Source organism: Tupaia chinensis, unplaced genomic scaffold (assembly GCF_000334495.1).
Source record: "Tupaia chinensis unplaced genomic scaffold, TupChi_1.0 Scaffold145814_1, whole genome shotgun sequence".
Taxonomy (NCBI): Eukaryota; Metazoa; Chordata; class Mammalia; order Scandentia; family Tupaiidae; genus Tupaia; species Tupaia belangeri.
Genome location: NW_006205672.1, coordinates 2,285,293 through 2,307,924, shown reverse-complemented (window position 1 = coordinate 2,307,924; position 22,632 = coordinate 2,285,293). Strand labels below are relative to the sequence as shown.

Genomic DNA, 22,632 nt, shown 5'->3' with positions numbered 1-22,632 from the left:
TAGATTAGAATGGAAGTTCAGTGACAATAAAGTCAGAGGAGATTATGAGCTGTGAGTAAAGAAGAAATTTTGGAAGAATGGAGAAGAGCACCCACACTTCAACAGGTTTATTCCTAGTCATAATTCCCTATAACTCTATTGTTGTCATTTTAAAAGAATTAATTTTATCATTGTGATTATTTTTTAAAAATTGCTACAAGGCTCGGGCACTCACCAGAGAAAGGAGGAAAGAGAAAGCAAGCCACTAGGTCGGGGATTCAAACCAGTTAACGGTGTGAGTCCAGTGCCTTAACTAACACACCACTTGCTGGCCCCTAATTCTATTGTTTCATTTTATTAGATATAATGTTGAGGCAGTGTCCTTGGGGAAACAGAGTGGAATACTTTCTTTTTCTAAAATAAACACATCATTAAACTTATATAAAATATAAAAAACTACTTAGAATAAATATTCACACCTGCTTCCTCCCCCTCCCCCATCCCAGTCCAAAACGTGCCTTCTCCACTTAGTAATTATGTCAGGGATATACTTTCTTCCTTTTTTTTTTTTTTTTTTTAAATTCTCTCTTTGGAGCCCTAATTAGAACTGGGCTGCCCCCTTGCGGTCTCTTCAATGTCGTGTCTTCAGTCAGCCGATAGTGCGTGGGCTCCCCTTTCTCTCCATTGTGCTCGCTCAATACTGCAAGGGGAAACCAATAGTAAATTCCCAGTTACTTTCCAGACTCTATAAAACTCTAGACCTTCCCTCTGCCACCGTCCTCCCTTCAAAGCCTTTCAAATCTTCTCCAGCGGACAGATGAAGAAAGGGAAGCTGGACAAAGCCGTAACGTAGGAGATCAGGATTTGCCCCCCTCTGTTCCTGGTACTGGGAATCAGAGAATTTAGGACGCAAGGCTCGAGTAGCCCGGGCAGAAAAGTCAGGAACAACCGAATTCAGCTTTGACCTCTAGAGCTGGGCTGGCATCTGAGCTGGTAACGTGCGTGGCAGGTTATGTAAGAAAAGAGCTGGAGGAGCCGCCCCAACGGGAGGCCGGAGAGGACGCGGTGTTCTCGGCCGCAGTCCCCACCCTCTTCACCCAGCTGGGCAGGAGGCACCCAACTTGGGACAGAGAAGAGGGGAGGGTGAGGCAGAGATGGGGAGTCACGAGGGCTGGTCGCCGAGAGAGGAAGAAGATACACGGTATCACCCATCCATTCTCTCACACACGTTGCAGACACAAGCCGCGGATGGTTTCCACGTGCTGCACTCGTGAGCAGAGGCGCTCAAAGAGGGGGCGGGAGTTAGCTCCGGAGTCAGAACGGGGTGTGTGTGTGGAGGGGGGAGAACCCACGTCTCAGGGCGCTCGCCTCAAGTTGCACAACCAGTCTCTGGACATTCAAGTCGCGCGTCTCCGGAGCATCACCATCCTATTTAAGGCCACGGGTCCCGCCCTTTCCTCCTCTTGCACTCTTTCTCCACCCTCCTTCTGCTCTGCTCACTGGGTCCTCCCGAGAGCCGCATGTAGGGGCGGAGCACGGAATGCTTCCCTTCCAGCCAATCACCAACTGGCTGCCTCTCTATTGGCCGAGCCCCTGTGTGCTGTAGCAAATGGGCTGTGAACTTTAGAAACTAAAGTCACGTGTTACAGGCTAGACAACCAGTGAGGGCGCGAGATCTGTGTACGCAGGGAGAGGCACGTGCCGAGCCGCACGTGTCTGGGAGGGGGGAAGGGGCGAGAGGCGGAGGGGGCTGGCCGAGCCGGGAGAGACTGAGTAGGAGCTGGAGACAGAGCTTAGACTGAGCGGACTGATTAAGGTGAGCATACTCGGAGGAAGAGCGAGCAGCTGAGCCACTAGGGACGTCTGGACCCAGAGTGAGTGGGCTTGGGGACCGAAAGCAGACGGTGGTGTTGGGAGGGATTGCATCACGTGGCAGGCGCGACTGGGGGGCTGGCCGAGCCGGGAGAGACTGAGTAGGAGCTGGAGACAGAGCTTAGACTGAGCGGACTGATTAAGGTGAGCATACTCGGAGGAAGAGCGAGCAGCTGAGCCACTAGGGACGTCTGGACCCAGAGTGAGTGGGCTTGGGGACCGAAAGCAGACGGTGGTGTTGGGAGGGATTGCATCACGTGGCAGGCGCGACTGCAGAAGGACCCGCTCAGGGATCCTAATGGTGATAGATTGGAAAAGGGTGGGCGGCAGGTCTCTACCGCGGAGGTTCCTGTGGGGTCACTAGGTGGGTTTGGGTGCCCAGATTTACGGAGTGCCGGAGGCGGGGCCTCAGGCACGAGACTCGCTGCTAGGTCAGGCTGGGGAATAGCCCAGGATCTCAGCGGGCGGACGGGAAGGTGTCAAATCAGGTACTCTGAACCGAGGGAAGAAAAGAACAGAAGCGGTGTCAGGCCAAGAGCTGCTCTGCCGAGGCCAGGGAGGCAGCCCCAGTTTCTTAATTGGTGGAGGCGGGGCTTGGGGAGATGACTTTTTCTATTGTCTCCAAGACACGTAATATTGGGGAGTTGGAGTGCAGGTACCGTCCAGCGCAGCCCAGTCAGTCTCCCAGTCCGTTTCCGAATCCTTAGACTCTGGTTTCAAACTCCCTCGCTTTGCTCTTCAGTTGCAGGTTCCGATCTTTGGGTGTTTCAGGAGCTGCCCTCCAGCCCCTGCTCTGGACCTATGGAGTCTCCATCTAGCGTTTCTTCCTATTCCTCCTATTCTCTGTCTTCCTCTTTTTCCACCTCCCCAGTGAACAGTGACTTTGGCTTCCCCTCTGATAGCGAGAGGGAGGACAAAGGGGCCCATGGGCCCAGGCCAGACACTGTTGGGCAGAGGGGAGGTTCTCGGCCCAGCCCGGGTCCTATCCGCTGCAGGCATCGATCCAAGGTTTCCAGTAACCAACACACAGGATCTCGCCTGGAACAGCGGGGCATGGCTTCTCCTATGGCAGGATCTGGGGTCAAAAAAGCAAGAGATGATGAATTGGAGACCAGTCTGAACATCCAGGGTGGTACCACAGAGGGAGACCTGCTGTTTGCTCAGAAGGTAAGAGAAAGCAGGAGGAGCCTCTGCTGGAGTGGCTTAGCACCCAGCTGGTTGATAAGGGCGCTTTGAGGGTGGTATTGGCTCCCAGATTTGGAGGTGGAGGAAGATTTACGACTGGTGTGGGCAGTTCTTGGTCTACTCATAGCCTTTGTTCTATTTTCCTGCAGTGTAAGGAACTCCAAGGGTTTATACGCCCACTCACAGACCTACTGAATGGGCTGAAGATGGGTCGTTTTGAGAGAGGTAACTATCTGATTAGTTGCATTTGGCTTAGGTTCCTGTTTTTTCTTTTATATGTGCTTTTCTCTAAGATTTTTTTTGGGGGGGCTGCAGGTGGCGTGGTGGTTAAGGCACTGGACACTCCCACATGGCTGACCATGGTTTAAGTCCTGGACCTGGTGGCTTGCTTTCTCACTTTCCCCTTTCTCTCTGTGTGTCTCTCTGGTCAAATTAAGATAAATGAAGGAATGAATAAAATTGAATAAAATAATTTTTAAAAATTCTCAAGATAAAAAAAAATTTTTTTTGAGGGGGCACTGTGTTATTTCTCTTTTTGCTTCTGTGACTTAATTTATTTAGGAGAACGATTTTAACCTCCTTCTGGGGCCAGCTGGTAGCATGATGGTTAAGGTGGCAGGATCCCATATAGCCAGCTGTCACTTTTGAGTCCCAGACCCAGTGGCTTGAAAAACACACAGCATGTGTGTGGGTGTGTGCCCCACATGCCAAGAGGAAAATGGAGGGGAAGGGACTGTGGCGCAGCCATCCCCGCTGGAGGTGTTTTCTCCCTTGCTTTCTCTCTTCCTCTCTGTCTGTCTCTGGCAAGCACAGGCTCCTTGTGGAAAATTAAAAATAAATAAGTTAATAAACTAAAACAAAAGCCCTCCTCCTGTTCTTTTCTTGCCTGAACCTCAGACCTTGATCTCCCTTTCTTTCTCCCTGACCTCAGGGTTAAGCAGTTTCCAGCAGAGTGTGGCAATGGACAGGATCCAGCGTATTGTAGGTGTTTTGCAGAAGCCACAGATGGGGTAAGTTCCTCCTGCCTTTTCCCCCAGTGCATCATACAAAGGTGCTATCTCCAGTCCTGTCTTGATTTTTCACACTTAATGACTTTTTTAAATGCCCTTTTTACAGGGAACGTTATCTAGGAACCCTGTTACAGGTAGAAGGGATGTTAAAGACTTGGTTTCCTCATATAGCTGCCCAGAAGTTGTCACTGGGTGATAGAAGCCATCAGCTGACCAAGGTAAGAACTTTAAGTACCTGAGGGAGAGGGGAGAAAAACCAAGTAGATGAGATGTGCATACAGAAATGGGCACCCCCTTCCATTTTCTTCTGGTCTTTTTCACTTTGTAGAGAAGGAATGCCTCAGCTTTCTGCACTGTCTTGATTTCTAGATGTTTTTGTTTGTTTTGTTTGTATCACTGGGAAGAACTCCATGAAGTTTAATCCTATCCCTCATGTTGCAGCTTATCTGCTTTCTGCACAGATACAGAAGGCTTTTAAACCTGGCCAGATGATTCATGCGGAAAGGTGGTTTGGTATCTCTCTGCAAATACTTTCTTCTCTGCTGTACTTAAACTCCTTCCTTCTTCCTCTTCTCACTCCTGCTGGAGTATTCCTGTACCAAAACCTCTGAAAGCTTTTGAGTCTACACTCAAAGGTTTCAAGGACTAGCCTTAGAAGGTCACTGGGAGTTGGGGAGAGGGCACTCGTGAGGCACCCATATGGAGAGCACAGGGTCTTAGACTCAGACCTGGTGTGGAGGTGACCTAGTTCCTATAGATCTTCAAATAATAGGGTATTTAGAGAGCATTCAACCGATGGAGCGCAGAGTCTCCTGTAGATAATGGCCCGCACTTGCTTCCAATCAGCCGCAGTTACTATTGCTGTGAGAATAATTTATTAAAAACAAGCAGCAGGGCCAGCACTGTGTTCCAGCGGTTAAGGGAGCTGGATCACACATGGTCAAGCATGCTGATCAAGTCCCTGCCCAAGCGGCTTGAGAAACATGTGGGGTGCATGTGCACGTGTGCCCAAGATCCCGACGCGATGGAGAAATGGAGAAAAAGGGATTGCGGTATGACCACGCACCATGGGTGGGTGCTTTCTTCTTTTCCTTCTCTGTCTTTGGCGAGTACATGTATCCTCTGGCAAATTTTTTCAAAAAGCTGCAAAATTCTGCCAATGTATTAATTTACAATTATTGAAGAATTTAACAGAAAATTATCATTTAAGATAACAGAAGCTGGTAAATGATTCCAATTAAAAATAAACTTTCCAGAGACTGGCAGATGGCATGGTGGTTAAGGGCACCGGCCTCCCACTTGGCCCACCATGGTTCAATTCCCAGACCTGGTAGCTTGCTTTCAAACTCCTTAACTCTCTCTCTCACTCTGTCCCTCTCTGGTCAAATCTAAATAAATAAGTAAAGTTAAATAAAACAGTTCTTTAAAAAAATAAACTTTCCTTTAAATAATTTTGAAGAAAGTTATTTTTTATAAGTAGTGTAAACCTAGGGCTAGCCAGGTGGTATAGCAGACTGTGCAGTTTAAGTCCTGGACTCAGAGGCTTGAAAAACATGGTGCATGTGCATGCATGCCCACCTAGAAGCCTGAGAGGAGGAGGAGGAGGAGAGGGGATTGTGACATGGTTGGTGCCTCCTTTTTCTCTCTCTCATCTTTGGTGAGTGTACATGTCCTATAGCAAAAAATATGTTAAAAAATAAAAACAACTATGGGACTACTTGTCTTCTTCATCTCTGTATATTGAGTGTCTGAAAATAGTATGTGATACATAGTAGACCCTCAAATATTACGTGAATAGATGGAAGTATAATTTGGTTACTAACATTTTATTTACTGTGGTCTGGCAAGAACATATCTGTTGAATTAAACAAGGGGTGTTTGCACTGAATTCCCAAGGAAAACAAAGGTTTGAGCAGCCAGGCAGAACTCATCTGAAAGCTGTTCTCCACAATTCGTTTCTCATTTCTCTCTGTCCCTAGCATTTTCCAAGCCACCACAGTGATTCAGCAGCTTCCTCTCCTGCACCTCCTGTGGAAAAGATGGGCCAGACACAGCTGGGACATCTAGTTCTGAAACCAAAGCAGCCCTGGCACCTCACAGAATGGCCAGCTATGAACCTTACCTGGATCCACACCACTCCAATTTGCAATCCCCCCCTCAGTTCCCCAGATACAGTCTCCATGAGCCATGGTACTCTAGGCACTGGAACCAGCTTTGGGGTCATCCTTTTCCTCCAACATGGAGTACAGCCCTTCACTCACTCTGCCCCAGCTACTCCAGTTCCACCTACTTCAGCAGCTCCTGTCGTCCCTGGCGATTCTAAAACACTATCTGGAGGGGGGCCTCGTTGCCACAGTTTGCCAGTAACTCTGCCATCAGACTGGAGTTGTTCCCTGTCCCCTTCTAGTCTACCCAGCATGGCCAGCGAAATGACCACAGGACGTCTAGAACAGCAGATGAGAAGCCATCCTCCAGTTGCTCCTGACGCTCATCTTCTCAACCCCTGACCTAGGGTGTGCAACTGTCTTTATGGTTTCTAATTTGTGTAAATATATCTGTATATATTTTTTACTTTTAATGAGTGTATTTGTGTTGAGAGAAGACAAACCCTTTCTGATTAAAGACTTTTTTTTTTAACCTGTACAATGCTTGCCGATTGGGGGAAGTTAACTTTCTGCTTCAAATATCAGTTTTGATTCTCTGAGCCACAGAAAAGAGGAACCTAGCCAGTTGGAGTATGTGCTAGGATGCTGTGCTCTGCAGGCTAGGGCTTTCAGGGTGGCGTGGATTTGATTTCTTGTCCAATTGAGGAGTCTGGTGCAAAGCTGTGCACTTGTAATCCCAGAATGTAGGGGAGGCTGAGGTGTATGGGATGGAAAGCTTGAGGATGGCCTGGGCAATATGGTGACACCCTGTCTGAAAACAACTAGGCATGGTGAGATGTGCATTTAGTCCCATCTGAGAGAATGGTCTAGGACTGTCATGTAGCAAAACTCTTTTTTGTTTGTTTGTTTTTTGGGGGGAGAGGTTTTTGCTATAGGGCATGCGTGCGGTCACCAGAAAGACAGAGACAGAAAGTGAGCAATCACCCCCCACGGGGAATGGCCACACTGCAATCCCTTCTCCTCCATTCTCCTCTCGGGATCTTGGGCATGCACGCACACACACCTGGCATGAGTTTAAGCCACTGGGTCCAGGCCTCGAACCGCAGTCGACTACGTGGGAGTCCAGGGACATAGCCATTACGCTAACTGCTGGTCTCCCTCAAGTGAGTTTAAGCCACCAGGTCTGAGACTCAAACCTCGGTCAGCTACATGGGAGTCCAGCAACATAGACGTTACTCCCAAGTGCTGGTCCCTAGCAAAACTCTCTTTCTTAAAAAATAAAGGACCAACAGATGACATGGGAGTTAAGGAGGCTGGATCCCATGTGGCCAACTGCGCAGTTCAAGTCCTGGGCCCAGCAACTTGAAAGTCATGCCTAGCATGTGTGCATGTGTGCCCAAAGTCCTGAAAGGAGAAGAGAAAGGATTGTGGCTGCGGGGGTGGGGGTTGGGGGTTGGGGGTGATTTCTCATTTTCTCTCTCTGTTTGACAAGTGCATATGCCTTATAGCAAACTAAAAGTAATAAAGCAGAGGGATATGAATATTTGTGAACTCTACCAAGTTAGAGTCTGACTGGGAATATAAATCCTGTGGGAGAGAAGGGATTCTCTGCTGCCATTTTCGTAGGGAACACTTTTTTTTTTTTGGAGAGGTTTTTGCTATAGGGCGCGTGCGCTCACCAGAAAGAGAGAGAGAGACATAGAGACAGAAAGCGAGAAACCACCCCCCAGGGGGGATGGTCACGCCGCAATCACTTCTCCATTCTCCTCTCGGGATCTTGGGCACGCACGCGCGCCTGGCGTGAGTTCTAAGCCACCGGGTCCAGGACGCAAACCGCGGTCAACTAGGTGGGAGTCCAGTGACATAGCCATTATGCTAACTGCTGGTTCCCAGGGAACACTCTTGAAACAGTTGTAGGCTTCAGGGGTTTTTTTTTTTTTTTTTTTTTAATTCAGCCTCAGAAACCAGGTTTCTCCCGTTGTGTCTCTCACCTTTGTAATCTTCCAGCTGGCCCAGACTAGCAGGTTCCTCTGCTCTGAATTAGCGCTTGCTTTGATGGGAGTTGTTGATGCTTGGTTGTAAATGCATATGTTACCTTCTGCTGCCAGAGGAGGGGCACAAGAGCCCAAAGAACCACTGTGGTTGCCAGTTTTGAAGAGGGAGGAGTGATCTAGAATTGTCAGAGTTGGGGGCCCCCTCAGACACTGGGCCTCGTCTTCCCTCAAAAAGCTGCAGCTGCTAAATACGTAAGCTAGACTAAGGAAGGCAACCAGTGTTACAGGAGGCAAAAATAAGTCCCTGAATGTTTCTGTATTTACTCTTCCCTGTGTATTGATCTCTAATTTGCCTCAGTCTCCACTAAACCTGTTTCTTCTCCATGCTGAGCTTCTGTAGTGTGTCGGGTCTTCATCACTGCTTACCAGCATCTTAGCATGCTTCTCAGCGCTAATTACACACCTTTCCCCATTTCTCAAGTCATGTGTTCTCAGTAACTGCCTCTCCTTACATCAGAAAATAAGCCCTCCTTGTGGCTGGCAGCTGGCTTGGTGGTTAAGAATGCTAGACTCCCACACGACTGACTGTGGTTCAAGTCCCGGACCTGGCAGCTTGCTTTCTCTCTCTCTCACTCTATCCCTTTCTGGTCAAATTGAAATAAATAAATAAAGTTAAATAAATTTAAAAACAAAACAAAAACAATAAAAGAAAATAAGCCCTCCTTTGGTGTTTTACTCCATCAAATGGCATCATGTATATAAGGCAACCTTTCCATTTGTGCTTTTGATTACCTTTCACCTTGAACTTTCGCTGAATCATGTACCCCTTCTTTATCTTGTAACTTCAACTTGTTTCCAATATTTATTTCTCCTACAGGTATGACTCCCTCCTTGAAAATGTCCTCTTTTTTCCTCCATAATTCTCGACACAAAATAGTCTAATCATACTCTTTCATTCTTTTCTCCCACTCAGTTCTTAACCCCTTGCAGTCTAGCTTCCACCACTTTCACGTTGCTGCACCTTCCAAAGTCACTAAGGAATGATCCCACGGAATCAGTATTGTAAGGTAGTGTCCTCTGAGTCAACAGCTAAACCCAAGGGGCCTTTAAAAGGCTGTGTACTTCATGCTCTCTGTATCGTCTGACACACTTGATGCTGCCTCGTGAAACTCCTCCCCTGGGTCCCATGACAGCACACTATCCTAATTCTCCTCTTACCTATCTGACAGAAACTCCTAGGTCTTTTAATGGCTCCACTTATGCCTATTCCAGAGCAGGTGTTCCCCTACACTCAGACCTTGGCCCTTTTTTCTGACTACATTCTTTTTTTCTTTTAAAAACTTTTTCCAGAGGGCACTTGAATATGCTGGAAAGACCCAAAGAGAGAGAGATAGAGAGAGAGAGAAAGCATTTCTTTGTGGGGGATGGTCACACTACAATCCCTTCATTTCTTCCTCCTTTTGGGATTTCGTGCTTTCATGCACATATACCGGTGTGTTTTTCAGGCTACCAGGTCTGGGACCACCTCAGTTGCCTTCGGCTAGCCATCTGACTATATCTTTTCATATAAACATTTCATCTTCTTTCATGACTTTGATTATTGCATCAACTTTTAAGAGACTGCTAAAACGTCATTCGGTCCAAACCTTTCCCCTGAGATAGCATAGTGAATTCCTAAATTTTCCCTGGACAGTGCTATTTACATATTGTGGGTACTTCAAAAATTACTTAAAACCAAGATATATCTTTTGTATCTTGTTCAACCCAACCCCCTCATTTTAGAGATGAGAAAACGTATATGACTTGGTCAAGACAACACAATATGTGGTATAGAACTCTTTGTTTCTAGTCCACTACTTTTCCCAGTAATCACCAATCAAATTATTATTTTTTTTAGAGAGAGATTTTTGCTATAGGGCATGTATGTGCACCAGAGAGACAAAATGAGAAATCACCCCCGCCCCAGGGGAGATGGCCATACTGCAATCCCTTCTCCATTCTCCTCTTGGGATTTTGGGCACACATGCACACGTGCCCATTGTGAGCTTCAAGTTGCCAGGTCCAGGACAACAATCCCAGTTGAAAGGTGCGAGTCCAGCACCTTAACCACCATGCCACCTGCTGGCCCCTAATTATTCTTTCTTTAAACATGTTTGTGCCTTCTTTTTACCGTCTCCTCTTATGTTAGTGCTATATATACTACCATCATTTTTCTAGATAAATAGACTTAAAATATAGTGCAATTCAGTCACAAAATTCTTTTTACTCTTTATTCAGAACATCTCTTAAAATCCACCTGCAGCCAGCAGGTGGTTAAGGCACTGGACTCCCACATGACTGATTGCAGTTCAAGTCCCAGATCTGATGACTTGCTTTCTCATTTTCCCTCTCTTTCTCTCTCTGGTGAGTGTATGTGTCCTATAACAAATTAAAATAATAATAAATTAAATTAAATTAATGGGACCAGCAGATGGGGTAATGGTTACATCTCTGGAATCCCAAGTAGTCGACTGTGGTTTGAGTCCCAAACCCAGTGGCTTAAAACTCATGCCAGACATGTATGCATGCGTGCCCAAAATCCTGAGAGGAGAATGGAGGAGAAGGAATTGTGGTGTGGCCATCCCTCCTGGGGGATGATTTCTCACTTTCTGTCTCTGTCTCTCTCTGTCTCTCTGGCAAATGCACATGCCCTATAGCAAAATTCTCTCTAAAAAAATTAAGTAAATAAATAAAATAATTCTAAAAAAATCCATTTCTTCCTCTCCATCCCATTCCTATCACTCCAGACCTTTCTGTTTAACAACAGTCTCTTACCTCTAACCCCTTCTTACTGATAACCAGATTAATTTTCCTAGAACAATGTTTTTGCATGTGGTTCCCTATGCAAATCCTTCAATGGCTCCTCAATGCTATGAGAAGTCTAAAATCCTTAATCAAGTTTTTTATTTCTCCCTCTACTGCCCTACATGATTCCTGTTATGATTTTTATTTTTTTAAATTATTTCATTTTATTTATTCATTTATTTATTTTAGCTTGATCAGAGAGAGACAAAGAGAAAGAGGGAAAGTGAGAAAGCAAGCCACCAGGTCCGGAACTCAAACTGTGGTTGGCCATGTGGGAGTGTCCAGCACCTTAACCACCACGCCACCTGCTGCCCCACCCCGTTATGATTTTTCTAATTCATGTCCAAATGCTGTAAGCTTTTTCCTCTCTAAACTTTTGTTCATTCTGTTCACCTTGCCTAGTCTTTTCTGATCCTGTAATCTAAACACTACTCTCTTTCAGTGACTCACTCAAGTGCCTCTCCCTTTCATTCCTTCTATTAAACATGATCCATGGACTGAGTCTTTGGTCTTTTACTCCATCAAATGGCACCATGTATATAAAATGCCTGATACAGATTTGGTATATGATAGGCTCTCAAGAATGTTACTTCCCCCTTTCCTTTCTTTCAAAGAATCTTTATATTTTATCCCATTTGATTCCCATTATAAATTTTGTGAGCTCAACAGGGCAGATATTAGTCTCATTTTACAGATGAAGAAATAGACTGAGAATTTAAATGTGGCAGGGCTAGATAGTAAATATCGTAGGCTATCTAGGCTCTGTCTTCATTGCAACTCCTAACTCTTTTTTTTAAAAAAATATTTATTTATTTATCCACTCATTTATTTTTTAATTTGACCAGAGAGAGGGGGGGGTGGGAGTGCGAAAGCAAGCCACCAGGTCTGGGACATGAACCGTGGTCGGCCATGCAGCCATGTGGGAATGTCCAGCACCTTTAACCGCCACGCCACCTGCTGGCCCCAACAACTCCTAACTCTTTGTAGCCCAAAGCAGCTATACTTAAACAGTTGAGCATGGCTGTTTTGAAATAGTTATATTTACAAAAGTAGGAGTGGAGCTGGATTTGACCTGTTGATAGTAGTTTGCAGACCCCTGGTTTAAGCGACTTATTCATGGTCAAATGCCTGATAAATATCACAGCTGGGATAGAATCCAGGTCTCTTGACTTTTAATCTGATGCCTTTCCACCATATTACACTATTGCCTGTATAATTAATTTTGCATTCATTATATGCCTTATTTTACTATTTATCTTTTATGTTTATATACTGTCTTCTAGTGGTCCACAAGGCTCTGAAATGGTTTCAGGAGTACCTTCCAAAGAAGTTTGTTTAAGAGCATAAGGATGTCCCAGATTAGCTCTGTTTTTATACTTTGGACTTGGCTTACTCTGAGGTGGACTTAAGTTTTTCTATGAGTTCCTATTAGTATAATTGATGGAGATCCTGTGTGTATGTGTGTGTGCGCGCGCGCGGCGTGAGTTCTAAGGGAAGTATATGTTTCCATAGCCATTAGATCTAAATTTATGTGAGTAGCCATAAATGGCTATGTAGAAACGTACAAATAAAAGGAAGGCTGTCTCCACAGTGAAGAATAAAAAAGGAGGTAATTCTATAGTCCCACTAGGGGACAAGAGCCATGGAAGCTGCATTAAAGGGTCTTTGACTCTAAATACTGTGGGTGTTTCCCATATCTTTAATGATTTATTTAGTGAATGGTTGGGATGATGACGTTGGGAAACTCGCCGCCGTATGTTCCTTTCCGTTCTTTTCCTTCGTTAGACAGATGAAGGGTGTGGAGCTGTTTTCCATCCGAAAGCAGATCTCACAGAGTCTGTCCTTTCCGAAGGAAAACAGGAAGCATCCCAGGAAGACCCAGCTTCACCCAGGGCTCTCATTTTCCATCTAGAAAAGGAAATGGCTTAAGTATCTACGGCGTAGGATGAAGGGTATGGAATGGGGCGGGCCTTCCCAGAAGCTGCGGGGCAAGACTCCATGGGAGGGCAAGGGACGTGTTTCGGCGTGATGCCAGCACTGTCAGGTACAGAACCCAGGCCCCGGGTCCGCTGAAGTGAGATCCCGAGCGGTAGAGGACGTTGCCATGGTTACCATGCACTGTGTTCTCCCCCGCCCCGCCCCGGGTCTCTGCGCGCGGCGCCGGCCCTCCCCTAGTTTCCGCTTCCGGTCGCCGGCCAGCCCGGAGTCGGCTCCCGCGGAGTGCGGGGTGAGGGGCCTGTGCGGCGGGGAGGGGAAGGCGGGCGCCGGGGGAGGGCGCGTCTGCGCGCTGGGGCCCCCTTTCCCAAAGGCTGACAGAGGCCCCTTCCCAGACCTCCGCCCAGGCCCTTCCTGGCCCGGGAGCTGTAGTTGAGGGGGTGGGGTGGGGACGACGTGGATCCTGCGGCGACCCTGCTCTTCCTGTCCTCCCTTGCCCAGCGACGCGGTCTCCCCGGTGACGCCTGCTGCCAGCTCTTTTCTCCCCTGGGCTGGAGCTTGTATTGGCGAAGGGAACGAGGAAGTCTTGGTAACGATTCGCGTGTACTTCCTCGGAACTGAACACTTACACGTGCCTCGTGTCGCGTGTCCCTGCGCACGTTGCATTTCCAGGCCCTATTGATAAGCTGCAGGGTAAAGCATTTGTCGTGTTTCTCTTTCTTACCTGGTCCCTATGCTTTCTGCGCCCCTCGTCTTTTAGGTCTTGCAAAGTGGAGACTTAAATCCAAAGTCATGGCAAACCACCTGAAGTTCATTGCTAGGACTGTGATGGTACAAGAAGGGAATGTGGAAGGCGCCTACAGGACCCTAAACAGGTAGCTCTTGGTGGTGGGGGGGGGTGGTGGTGGTTATTTTCCTTTCCCTGTCATAGGTTGTTCACGAACTGGTGCCAGCCAGGTGTTCACAGTCTCAACACTTCTTAGCCCCCAGGTTTATTATCTTAAAAATAAAGTTCTTCCCCAAACCTGAATAACCTTTGAAGCTTATTCAGTGATTTACTTGATAATGAGTCAGTTCCAGAGTTAAGAGCTTAGGAAAAAAAAAATCAAGATATGTAGTTGCTAGAAACAGGAACTTAGTACATACAAAACTGATGGAGGGATTGATGTGGGGTAAGGCTAATGGAAAAGATGACTTCACATTGGGATTTTGGAGAAAAGGCAAGAGATGGGAAGGCGTACAGGTTTCCAAGATTACAAGCCTAAGCAAAATACATAGATGGAAAGGAACTAGCTGGAGTGGGATAGCTGTATTGGAAGATTTTGAATGCTAGGCTGAGATGGAATAACCCTCATAGTGTCTTCCCATTCAGATTTCTCAAGCAAAACGTTCTTAGCCTTCCCGCCTCATGAGTTATAATGCTTTTTACTTTCTTATATCCCTCATTCATCATTTCCTCTCCCAGTATGAAGTAGGGTTTGGAGAAACAAATGCTAGTTGAGTGTAATTGTCTTTTTTATTTGTTTGTTTTAATATTTTGGGGGCCAGCAGGTGGCATGGTGGTTAAGGTGCTGGACACTCCCACATGGCTGACCATGGTTAAAGTCCCAGACCTGGTGGCTTGCTTTCTTACTCCCCCTCCCCATCTCTCTCTGATCAAATTAAGATAAAATGAATGAGTAAATACAATTAAAATAAATTATTCTTTTTTTTTTTGGAGAGGTTTTTGCTATAGGGCGCTTGTGCTCGCCAGACAGACAGAGACAGAGAGACAGAAAGCGAGAAATCACCCCCCCCAGGGAGGATGGCCATGCCACAATCCCTTCTCCTCCATTCTCCTCTTGGGATCTTGGGCACGCACGCACACGCGCCCGGCGTGAGTTTAAGCCACCGGGTCCGGGACTCGAACTGCGGTCGACTACGTGGGAGTCCAGTGACATAGCCATTACACTAACTGCTGGTCCCTAAATGATTCTTTTTTTAAAAAAATATTTTGTTTAACTTTATTTATTTGACTAGAGAGGGATGGGGTGGGGAGGGGCAGTAAGCTGCCAGTTCTGGAACTCAAACCACTGTCAGCCATGTTGGAGTCTAGCGCCCTTAACCACCACACCACCTACCGCCCCAAGTGTAATTTGTAGGAAAGACCTATGACCTAACCTTCTGCCTTAAGGCTTTTAATGTGGTAAATTTTTTTTCTTTTTTTGGAGAGGTTTTTGCTATAGGGCACGTGCGCTCGCCAGACAGACAGAGGCAGAGAGACAGAAAGCAAGAAATCACCCCCCCAGGGAGGATGGCCGCAGTCCCTTCTCCATTCCTCCTCTCGGGATCTTAGGCAGGCACGCACACGCGCCCGGCATGAGTTTAAGCCACTGGGTTTGGGACTCGAACCGCGGTCAACTACGTGGGAGTCCAGCGACATAGCCATTACACTAACTGCTGGTCCCTTAATGTGGTAATTTTATTTTACAAGTAAGAGAAGGCTAGGAAGATTAGACTGAATTTCTTGGGTTGTGCAATTATTGAATGATGGAAAGGAGCTTAAACATCTCTTTTTATTGTGATGTTTTCTGTTCTGTATTAGTTCGTTATTTATTAGTTTTTCTAGAAATGGAGAGCTCCATGCAGTCACTTTCTAGTTAAGAATGCTTATTTGACTGGGTTCAAATATTGGTGGAGTTCAGGCTGCCTAGTGGAGTGGTTGTTAAGGTGGCTAGATTCCACATGGCTGACTGCACAGTTTGAGTCCTGGACCCTGTGGCTTGAAAACCACACCAGGCAGGTATATGTTCCTGTCCAAAATCCCAAAAGGAGAATGGAGAAGAAAGAGATCACCATGTGGCCATCCTCCCTGGAGTGGTGCTTTCTCATTTTTCCTTTTTCCTTCTGTATATATCTCTCTGACTAGTGTTTGTACCTTGGGGGGGAGGGGAGAAAAAAAAAACAAACTATGGATAGGTGGGTGGATTGATGGATGGATGGATGGAGCTCTTGGGGACTGAGAAAGCAAATGAAAGGGAGCCTAGTTCTTACTGAAGCAGAGAGTTCTAGATGTAGAGGGCCAGGTAGTAGAAGAGCACAGTTAATGAGGATAAGGATGTTACCAGAAGCTGTGTCAATGAGAAGTTCCAGGCCCAGGATGGTTTATATGTCTTTTTAGTAAGCCTAATCACCTCATTCTGTATCGGTGCATGCCAGTAGTCATATCCTTTCCAGAAGCTACTCTCTGTACTGTCACTTATCCTTAGAGTAAAAGCAAATAACTATCAGTCGGTAAGATGCCCTCTTTCTTTCTTTCTTTCTTTTTTTTTTTTTTCAGTTTGCTATAGGGCACATGTGCTCATGAAGAGACAGAGAAGGAAAGTTGAAATTATTTCCTAGAATAGGGTGGCCACACCACAGTTCTTTCGCCTTTCTCTCAGAACTTGGGACACGTATGCACATGTGCCCCAAATTTTTCAAGCTGCCACAGTTGGCCATGTGGGATCCAGCTCTTAACCTCCATACTACCTGCTGGCCCATGATACCCTATTTAATTTTTTTTTTTAATTACTGCTCAGGGACCAGCGGCTGGTGTGATGGCTATGTCACTGGACTTCTACATAGACTACTATAGTTCAAGTCCTGGACCCAGCAGCTTAAAACTCTGCCATGTGCATGTATGTGTGTGCCCAAAACCCCAAGAGGAGAACAGAGGAGAAGGGATTGCAGTGTGACCATCCCACTGGGGGGGTAATTTCTCACGTTCTGTTTGTGTCTCTTTCTCTCTGGTGAGCGCACATGCCCTATAGCAAAAATCTGTCTTTTAAAAGAAAAATTGCTGCTCATTCCACAGCTTTCCTATTTCAGACCTTCTAGTAGCATGTCTATGAGAGGCGTGAGGTATTTAGTGACCTTTCCTTGCTCCTATATGGGAAGCACAAAATGAATGTCTTTATAGGTATCCTGCAAACTGTGGTGAATTAGCTAGTTAGATGAAATACTGAATCTGGAAAAAGGAGTGTCTTACATATAACTGCATCCTTTTTTTCTTCTCCCTGTATGTCTTTCTTTTTTTAGAGAGGTTTTTGCTATAGGGTGTGTGCACTTTGCCAGAGAGACAGAAAGCAAGAAATCACCCGCTGGGGGGATGGCCACACTGCAATCCCTTTTCCTCCATTTTCCTCTTGGGATTTTGGGTATGCACACACACTGGCCTGGCATGTTTGTTGTCGTTGTTTTTTCTTTTTTGGAAAGGTTTTTGCTATAGGGCGCATGCACTTGCCAGAAAGAGAGAGAGATAGAAAGCAAGAAATCACCCCCCAGGGAGGATAGCCACACCACTATCCCTTCTCCATTCTCCTCTCAGGATCTTGGGCATGCACACACACGCTCCTGGTGTGAGTTTAAGCTACCGGGTCCAGGACTTGAACCATGGTTGACTACAGGGGAGTCCAGTGACATAGCCATTATGCCAACTGCTGGTCCTGCCTGGCATGAGTTTTAAGCTACCAGGTTTGGGACTTGAACCGTGGTCAACTTTGGAAGTCCAGCGATGTAACCATTATGCCATCTGCTGGCCCCATGTGTCTTTTTCTTTATGGCTGTTTTTACGGATTTAGATGAGTCTTCTAGTCAGGGTGGTTGAGATGTCTTGAGGGATAGGAAAGGGGGAGGTAGCTGTTACTTGATAAAAACAGATTTCTTACAGGCTCAGTTTTAGCTCCTCTCACCTCCCTATTGCTAAAGTGTGGATAAAGCAAAAGTGAGACTTTGTTTTTTGAAAATTAGCTACTTTGGGGGACCAGCAGGTGATGTGGTGTTAAGGAGCTGGACACTCCCACATGGCCAACCATGGTTCAAGTCCTAGACCTGGTGGCTTGCTTTTTCATTCCCCACCTCCATGTTTCTCTCTGGTCGAATTAAAATAAATGAATGAATAAGTAAAATTAAATAATTTCCAAAAAAAAAGAAAATGAGCTACTTTGACAAAACCAAAAAAAAACCAATTTTTGATGTAGCATTGTTTTTGGAACCATTTCTTATCATGTACCAAGAAAGTAGTTACAATTTTAATACTCTTGACACAGCCACAACCTGAAAATATGTAAATGAGGCAGTGTAACAGATTGCCTGGTTTGGATCCCAGCTCTGCCTCTTATTAGCTTCATGATGTTTGCTATTAGGTGGTTGGAAAGTCATGACGTGTTTTTCTGTTTTCTATGCAAAAATGCATCATGACTTTCACAACGACCCAATACTTAATGTCTCTCTGCCTCACTTTCCTCATTTATAAAGCGAAGCTATTAATTGTACCCACCTCATTGGGTTGACATAAGGATTGTTAATACATTTGAAGTGCTTAGAATTGGTATGTTCTAGGTATAATATGTTAACTATTATCTTCATTTGGAAGTAATTGCAAGGAAATGTTTACCCTTTTGGTTTTGCTTAGTGAATGATTTGTATGTGTATTTATTTTGAGAGATTGGAAGTTTTTTTTTTTTTTTAAGAATTATTTTATCTAGCTTTATTTGTTTATCCATTTTTAATTTGACCAGAGAGGTTTGGCGGGGGGGAGTGAGAAAGCAAGCTGCCAGGTCCGTGACTTGAACCATGATTGGCCATGTGGGAGTCCAGTGCCCTTAACCACATGCCCCCTGCCAGCCCCTAGAGATTGAAAGTTTTGGTTTTTTTTTTTTTTTTTCTTTTTTTTGAGAGGTTTTCGCTATAGGGTGCGTGCACTCGCCAGACAGACAGAGAGACAGAAAGTGAGAAATCACCCCAGGGGGCATGGTCACGCCACAATCCCTTCTCCTCTCGGGATCTTGGGCACACACGCACACGCGCCCGGCATGAGTTTTAAGCCACCGGGTCCGGGTCGTGAACCGCGGTCGACTACGTGGAAGTCCAGCGACATAGCCATTACACTAACTGCTGGTTCCTGAGATTGAAAGTTTACGTTAGTTGTTTTTTTCTCCCGTCTTCCTGAGTTCTCAGATTATGCTTAAAATGGCCTAAAGATGAAAAAAATTAGAAAATAATTATACACTGTTATTTATTTTTCTAATTAAAAAATTATTTTTATTCAGTTTTCTATACATTGTTATTACTCTTTTTTTAGAATTACTTTATTTAACTTTATTTATTTATTTTAATTTGACCAGAGGGGGACAGAATGAGAGAGAGAGAGAGAGAGAGCGAGCGCGCGCGAGAGCGAACAAGCAAGCCACCAGGTTCGGAACATGAACCATGGTTGACCATCTAGGAGTCCAGCACCCTTAACCACCATGCCACCTGCCAGCCCCTTATCGTTACTTTTCAATTTGACCAGAGAGAGAGAGACAGGGGAAGATAGAGAAGGAAAGTGAGAAAGCAAGCTACCAGGTCTAGAACTCAGACCACGGTTGGCCATGTGGGAGTCTAGTGCCCCAACCACCACACCTCATGTGGTTACTCTTACATGAGGATCCAGTTTACTACTAGTATTGGAAGGACTTTTTTTTTTTTTTTTAAGGTTTCTGCCATAGGGTGCTTAATGCTTGCTGGAGAGAGGGAAAGTGAGAAATCACCCCCACAGAGGGGAATGGCCACGCTGCACTCCCTTCTTCTGCATTCTCCTCTCTGGGTTTTGAACGGCTATGTGCCCCATGTGATTTTCAAGCCACTGGATCAGTGACTCAAAGTATGGTCAGGCATGTTGGAATCCGATGCCTTAACCACCATGCCACCTACTGGTCCTAGAACTTTTTTTAATAGATAGTAATACTTTCCAACCCAGGCCCTTCTCGCTTAGCCAATAGCTAATCCCATTTAACAGCATTTATTTCTTCACTATTACATAGATGGAATGTGTCTTCTGTTTTCACTTAAAATATTTAAAACAGGGAACCAGCAGTTAGTGTAATGGCTATGTTGCTGGACTCCCACGTAGTCGACCGTGGTTCACGTCCTGGACCCGGTGGCTTAAAACTCGCGCCGGGTGCATGTGTGCCCAGGATCCCAAGAGGAGAATGGAGGAGAAGGGATTGCGGCGTGACCATCCCCTCTGGGGGATGATTTCTCGCTTTCTGTCTCTCTGTCTCTCTCTGTCTGGCTGGCGAGCGCATGCGCCCTATAGCAGGAAAAAAAAAAAAATTTAAAACAACCTGGAAAACAGAGTTCCTTTCCCCCCCCCCTCAAGGGACCAGGGCTCAAACCCTGGCCAACCACATGGGATCCAGCTGCTTCTTTGCAACACTTAACCGGTGCCCTACAGAGCTGGCTAAACAAACTGTGGGACCAGCAATTGGTGTGATGGCTATGTCTCTGGACTTCCATGTAGTTGACTGCGGTTCGAGTCCTGGACCCGGTGGCTTAAGCTCATGCCGAGCGCATATATGTGTGTGCCCAAATCCCGAGAGGTGAGTGGAAGAGAAGGGATCATGGCGTGCCACTGGGAGGTGATTTCTTACTTTCTGTCTCTCTTTCTGGTGAGCACACATGCCCTATAGCAAAACGTCTTTAAAAAAAAATAAATAAATAAATATTTCTAATCTCCTGCCTGCAGAGATTGATCATCTCTTCATTGAGGCCAGGTCTGCGAAAAGCATAAGGCTGACTCTTATCTTCTGAGAAGAGACTTCCTTCCTATCTTTGTCTGGGGTTGTCTAATTAATTTAGAACTGTATCTCTGTTTATCTTGTTTTTCCAAAATTCTTATTCAGCCAATATCTTTTGTATATAATTAACACCAGGTCTTTGCTTTTCCTGCTTTTTCTTTATTGCTTTTCATTGTATCTAAAATGCTTCCTGATCCTACGCACAACTAGATGGTGAGGGAGGGAAAAATAAATAAATGGCAGAGGGAAGGGGCATATGTATCTGATTCCATTTCAGATTTTGTTCTCAGAAATCTGTGTTCAAGTCAGTTTCTTTCCTTTTATTTATTTATTTCCCAAATGGCAGCCCCAAACCTCTGTTAAGGTTCCTTTTTTTTAAAAGTGGTAACTGGCAGGTTACACATACTTTTTCCTAGATGGAAATGTTAATTTTAGTCAAAAACAGCAGGAGATCAGTCTGACACATTGTGGTTTTCAACCCTTTCTGTTTATTAGAATTACCTGGAGATAGGGCTAGCAGGTGGCATGGTGTTTAAGGTGCTGGACTCTCACGTGGCCCACTACAGTTTGAGTTCCAGACCTGGTAACTTACTTTACCTCCCCCTCCCCCTCCCTTTCCCAGATCTCCCTGCCCCCACTGGGCATGTGTGTGTGTGCCCAGTGGCTGGCTGAGACTGAGGGTGGATCCTGGCATGACAGTTCTGTTGAAGATACATCTTTCTCTCTGGCACTCTCTCTTATGGAAGGGAAACACTTATTTTTTTTTTTGAGAGGTTTTTGCTATAGGGCACATGCACTCACCAGACAGAGAGAGACAGAGAGATAGAAAGTGAGAAATCACCCCCCGGGGGGATGGCCACGCAATCCTTTCCCTTTCCCCTCCATTCCCCTCTTGGGATCTTGGGCACACACGCACATGCGCCCAGCGTGAGTTTAAGCCACCAGGTCTGGGGCTCGAACTGTGGTCGACTACGTGGGAGTCCAGCGAAATAGCCATTACGCTAACTGCTGGTCCCTGGAAGGGAAACTCTTAATGTAAGATTAAATCAGAATCTCTGGAGGGTGGTGCCTGTCCAGCGGCATTTTTTAAATGTCCCATGTGAGGTTGTTATTCTGCCAGGGTTGATAATGACCATATTGGACTATATATAGGCTCCTTAAAGACAGAGACCAAGGCTTTTTGATTTGTACATCCCCTTCTTTTTTTTTTTTTAAGAGGTTTCTGCCTTACTGCACATGTGCTCGCTGGAGAGAGACAGAGATGGTGAGGAAAATGATAAATCACCCCCCAGGGGGCATGGCCACACCACAAGCTCTTCTCTATTCTGGGATCTTGGGTATGCACACACATGCACCTGACATGAGTTTCACGCCACTGGGTCTGGGAATCAAACCATAGTCAGCTTTGTGGAAGTCCGGCAACATAACTGCTGCACCATCTGCTGGCCCCCGATCTGTATATCCCTCACATTTACCAAAGTGTCTGGCACAGAGGAAGCTATCATTAAACATAATGAGCTTGGAACATTCCTTTGTTTTTTGTCAATTCCTTGGCTTTTGTTAATTTGTCAAACTTCCGCTGAAGAAGTATTCTTAACAGCTGAGAAGACTGGAAGAACTATGAGGTTCTGCCACTGTACACAAACATGGAATTTTGTTGGAGCTCCTCTTTTTTATTTTTTTAATTAAAATTTCAGGCAAATTTGTATTCATTGCCATTGCATCTATTTTAGGACTAGCATCCCCATCCTCGCTTGAGTTAAAATTGGTGCTCCGAGCAGATGCTTCAGATTTATCCAGAAACTCTGTATCCCTTGGCACTCTACCAAGTACCCTAGTTAAGAAGCACAGCGGTACTTTTTCTTACTGTAGGGATTAAAACACCAAGGTAGGAATAGGTTGTAGAGGAAAACAATTTACAGTGCTTAAAAAGAATTTGATCAGGAAGAAGGGAGGTGGCTAGAAAAAGAAATGAAGAGATTCAGGTAAAGTCCCAGAGACTCAGAGACTAAGGTACGATGATGATCTCTTTTAGGCTTCCTTGTGAATTTACAAAATTGGAACTTTGTGGCTATGGTTGTCTAGGAAACCAGTGCAGGAAGTACATTGGTTGGAAGGAGCTACTTGG

At 45.6% G+C, this 22,632-nt stretch overlaps 2 protein-coding genes across 10 annotated transcripts in view; both read left to right on the top strand.

Moving 5' to 3' along the window:
* Positions 1-1,720: 1,720 nt before the first annotated feature.
* On the top strand, positions 1,721-6,686 carry CIART (circadian associated repressor of transcription). 7 transcript variants are annotated; one of them, XM_027768294.1, is made up of 6 exons: positions 1,721-1,853; positions 2,594-3,018; positions 3,186-3,261; positions 3,968-4,046; positions 4,153-4,264; positions 6,026-6,686. In XM_027768294.1, the coding sequence occupies exons 2-6, from the start codon at positions 2,653-2,655 to the stop codon at positions 6,551-6,553; spliced, it is 1,161 nt and encodes a 386-aa protein (XP_027624095.1). In that variant the 5' UTR covers positions 1,721-1,853; positions 2,594-2,652; the 3' UTR covers positions 6,554-6,686. The 7 variants fall into 7 exon arrangements, with proteins under 7 accessions (XP_027624095.1, XP_027624096.1, XP_006168534.1 ...); XM_027768295.1 differs by having other exon boundaries at positions 1,735-1,795; XM_006168472.2 differs by lacking the exon at positions 1,721-1,853 and adding an exon at positions 1,924-1,995.
* Positions 6,687-12,940: 6,254 nt separating this feature from the next.
* The window catches only part of MRPS21 (mitochondrial ribosomal protein S21), a 17,121-nt gene continuing 7,429 nt past the window's right edge, over positions 12,941-22,632 (top strand). Inside the window, exons 1-2 of one of the 3 annotated variants that reach the window (XM_006168469.3) lie at positions 12,941-13,033; positions 13,685-13,799. In XM_006168469.3, coding sequence (XP_006168531.1) covers positions 12,949-13,033; positions 13,685-13,799 — 200 coding nt within the window. In that variant the 5' untranslated portion in view covers positions 12,941-12,948. Of the gene's footprint in view, positions 13,034-13,140; positions 13,217-13,242; positions 13,514-13,684; positions 13,800-22,632 lie in introns of those variants that run through there. The other 2 variants (XM_006168470.3, XM_006168471.3) reach the window with 2 other exon arrangements.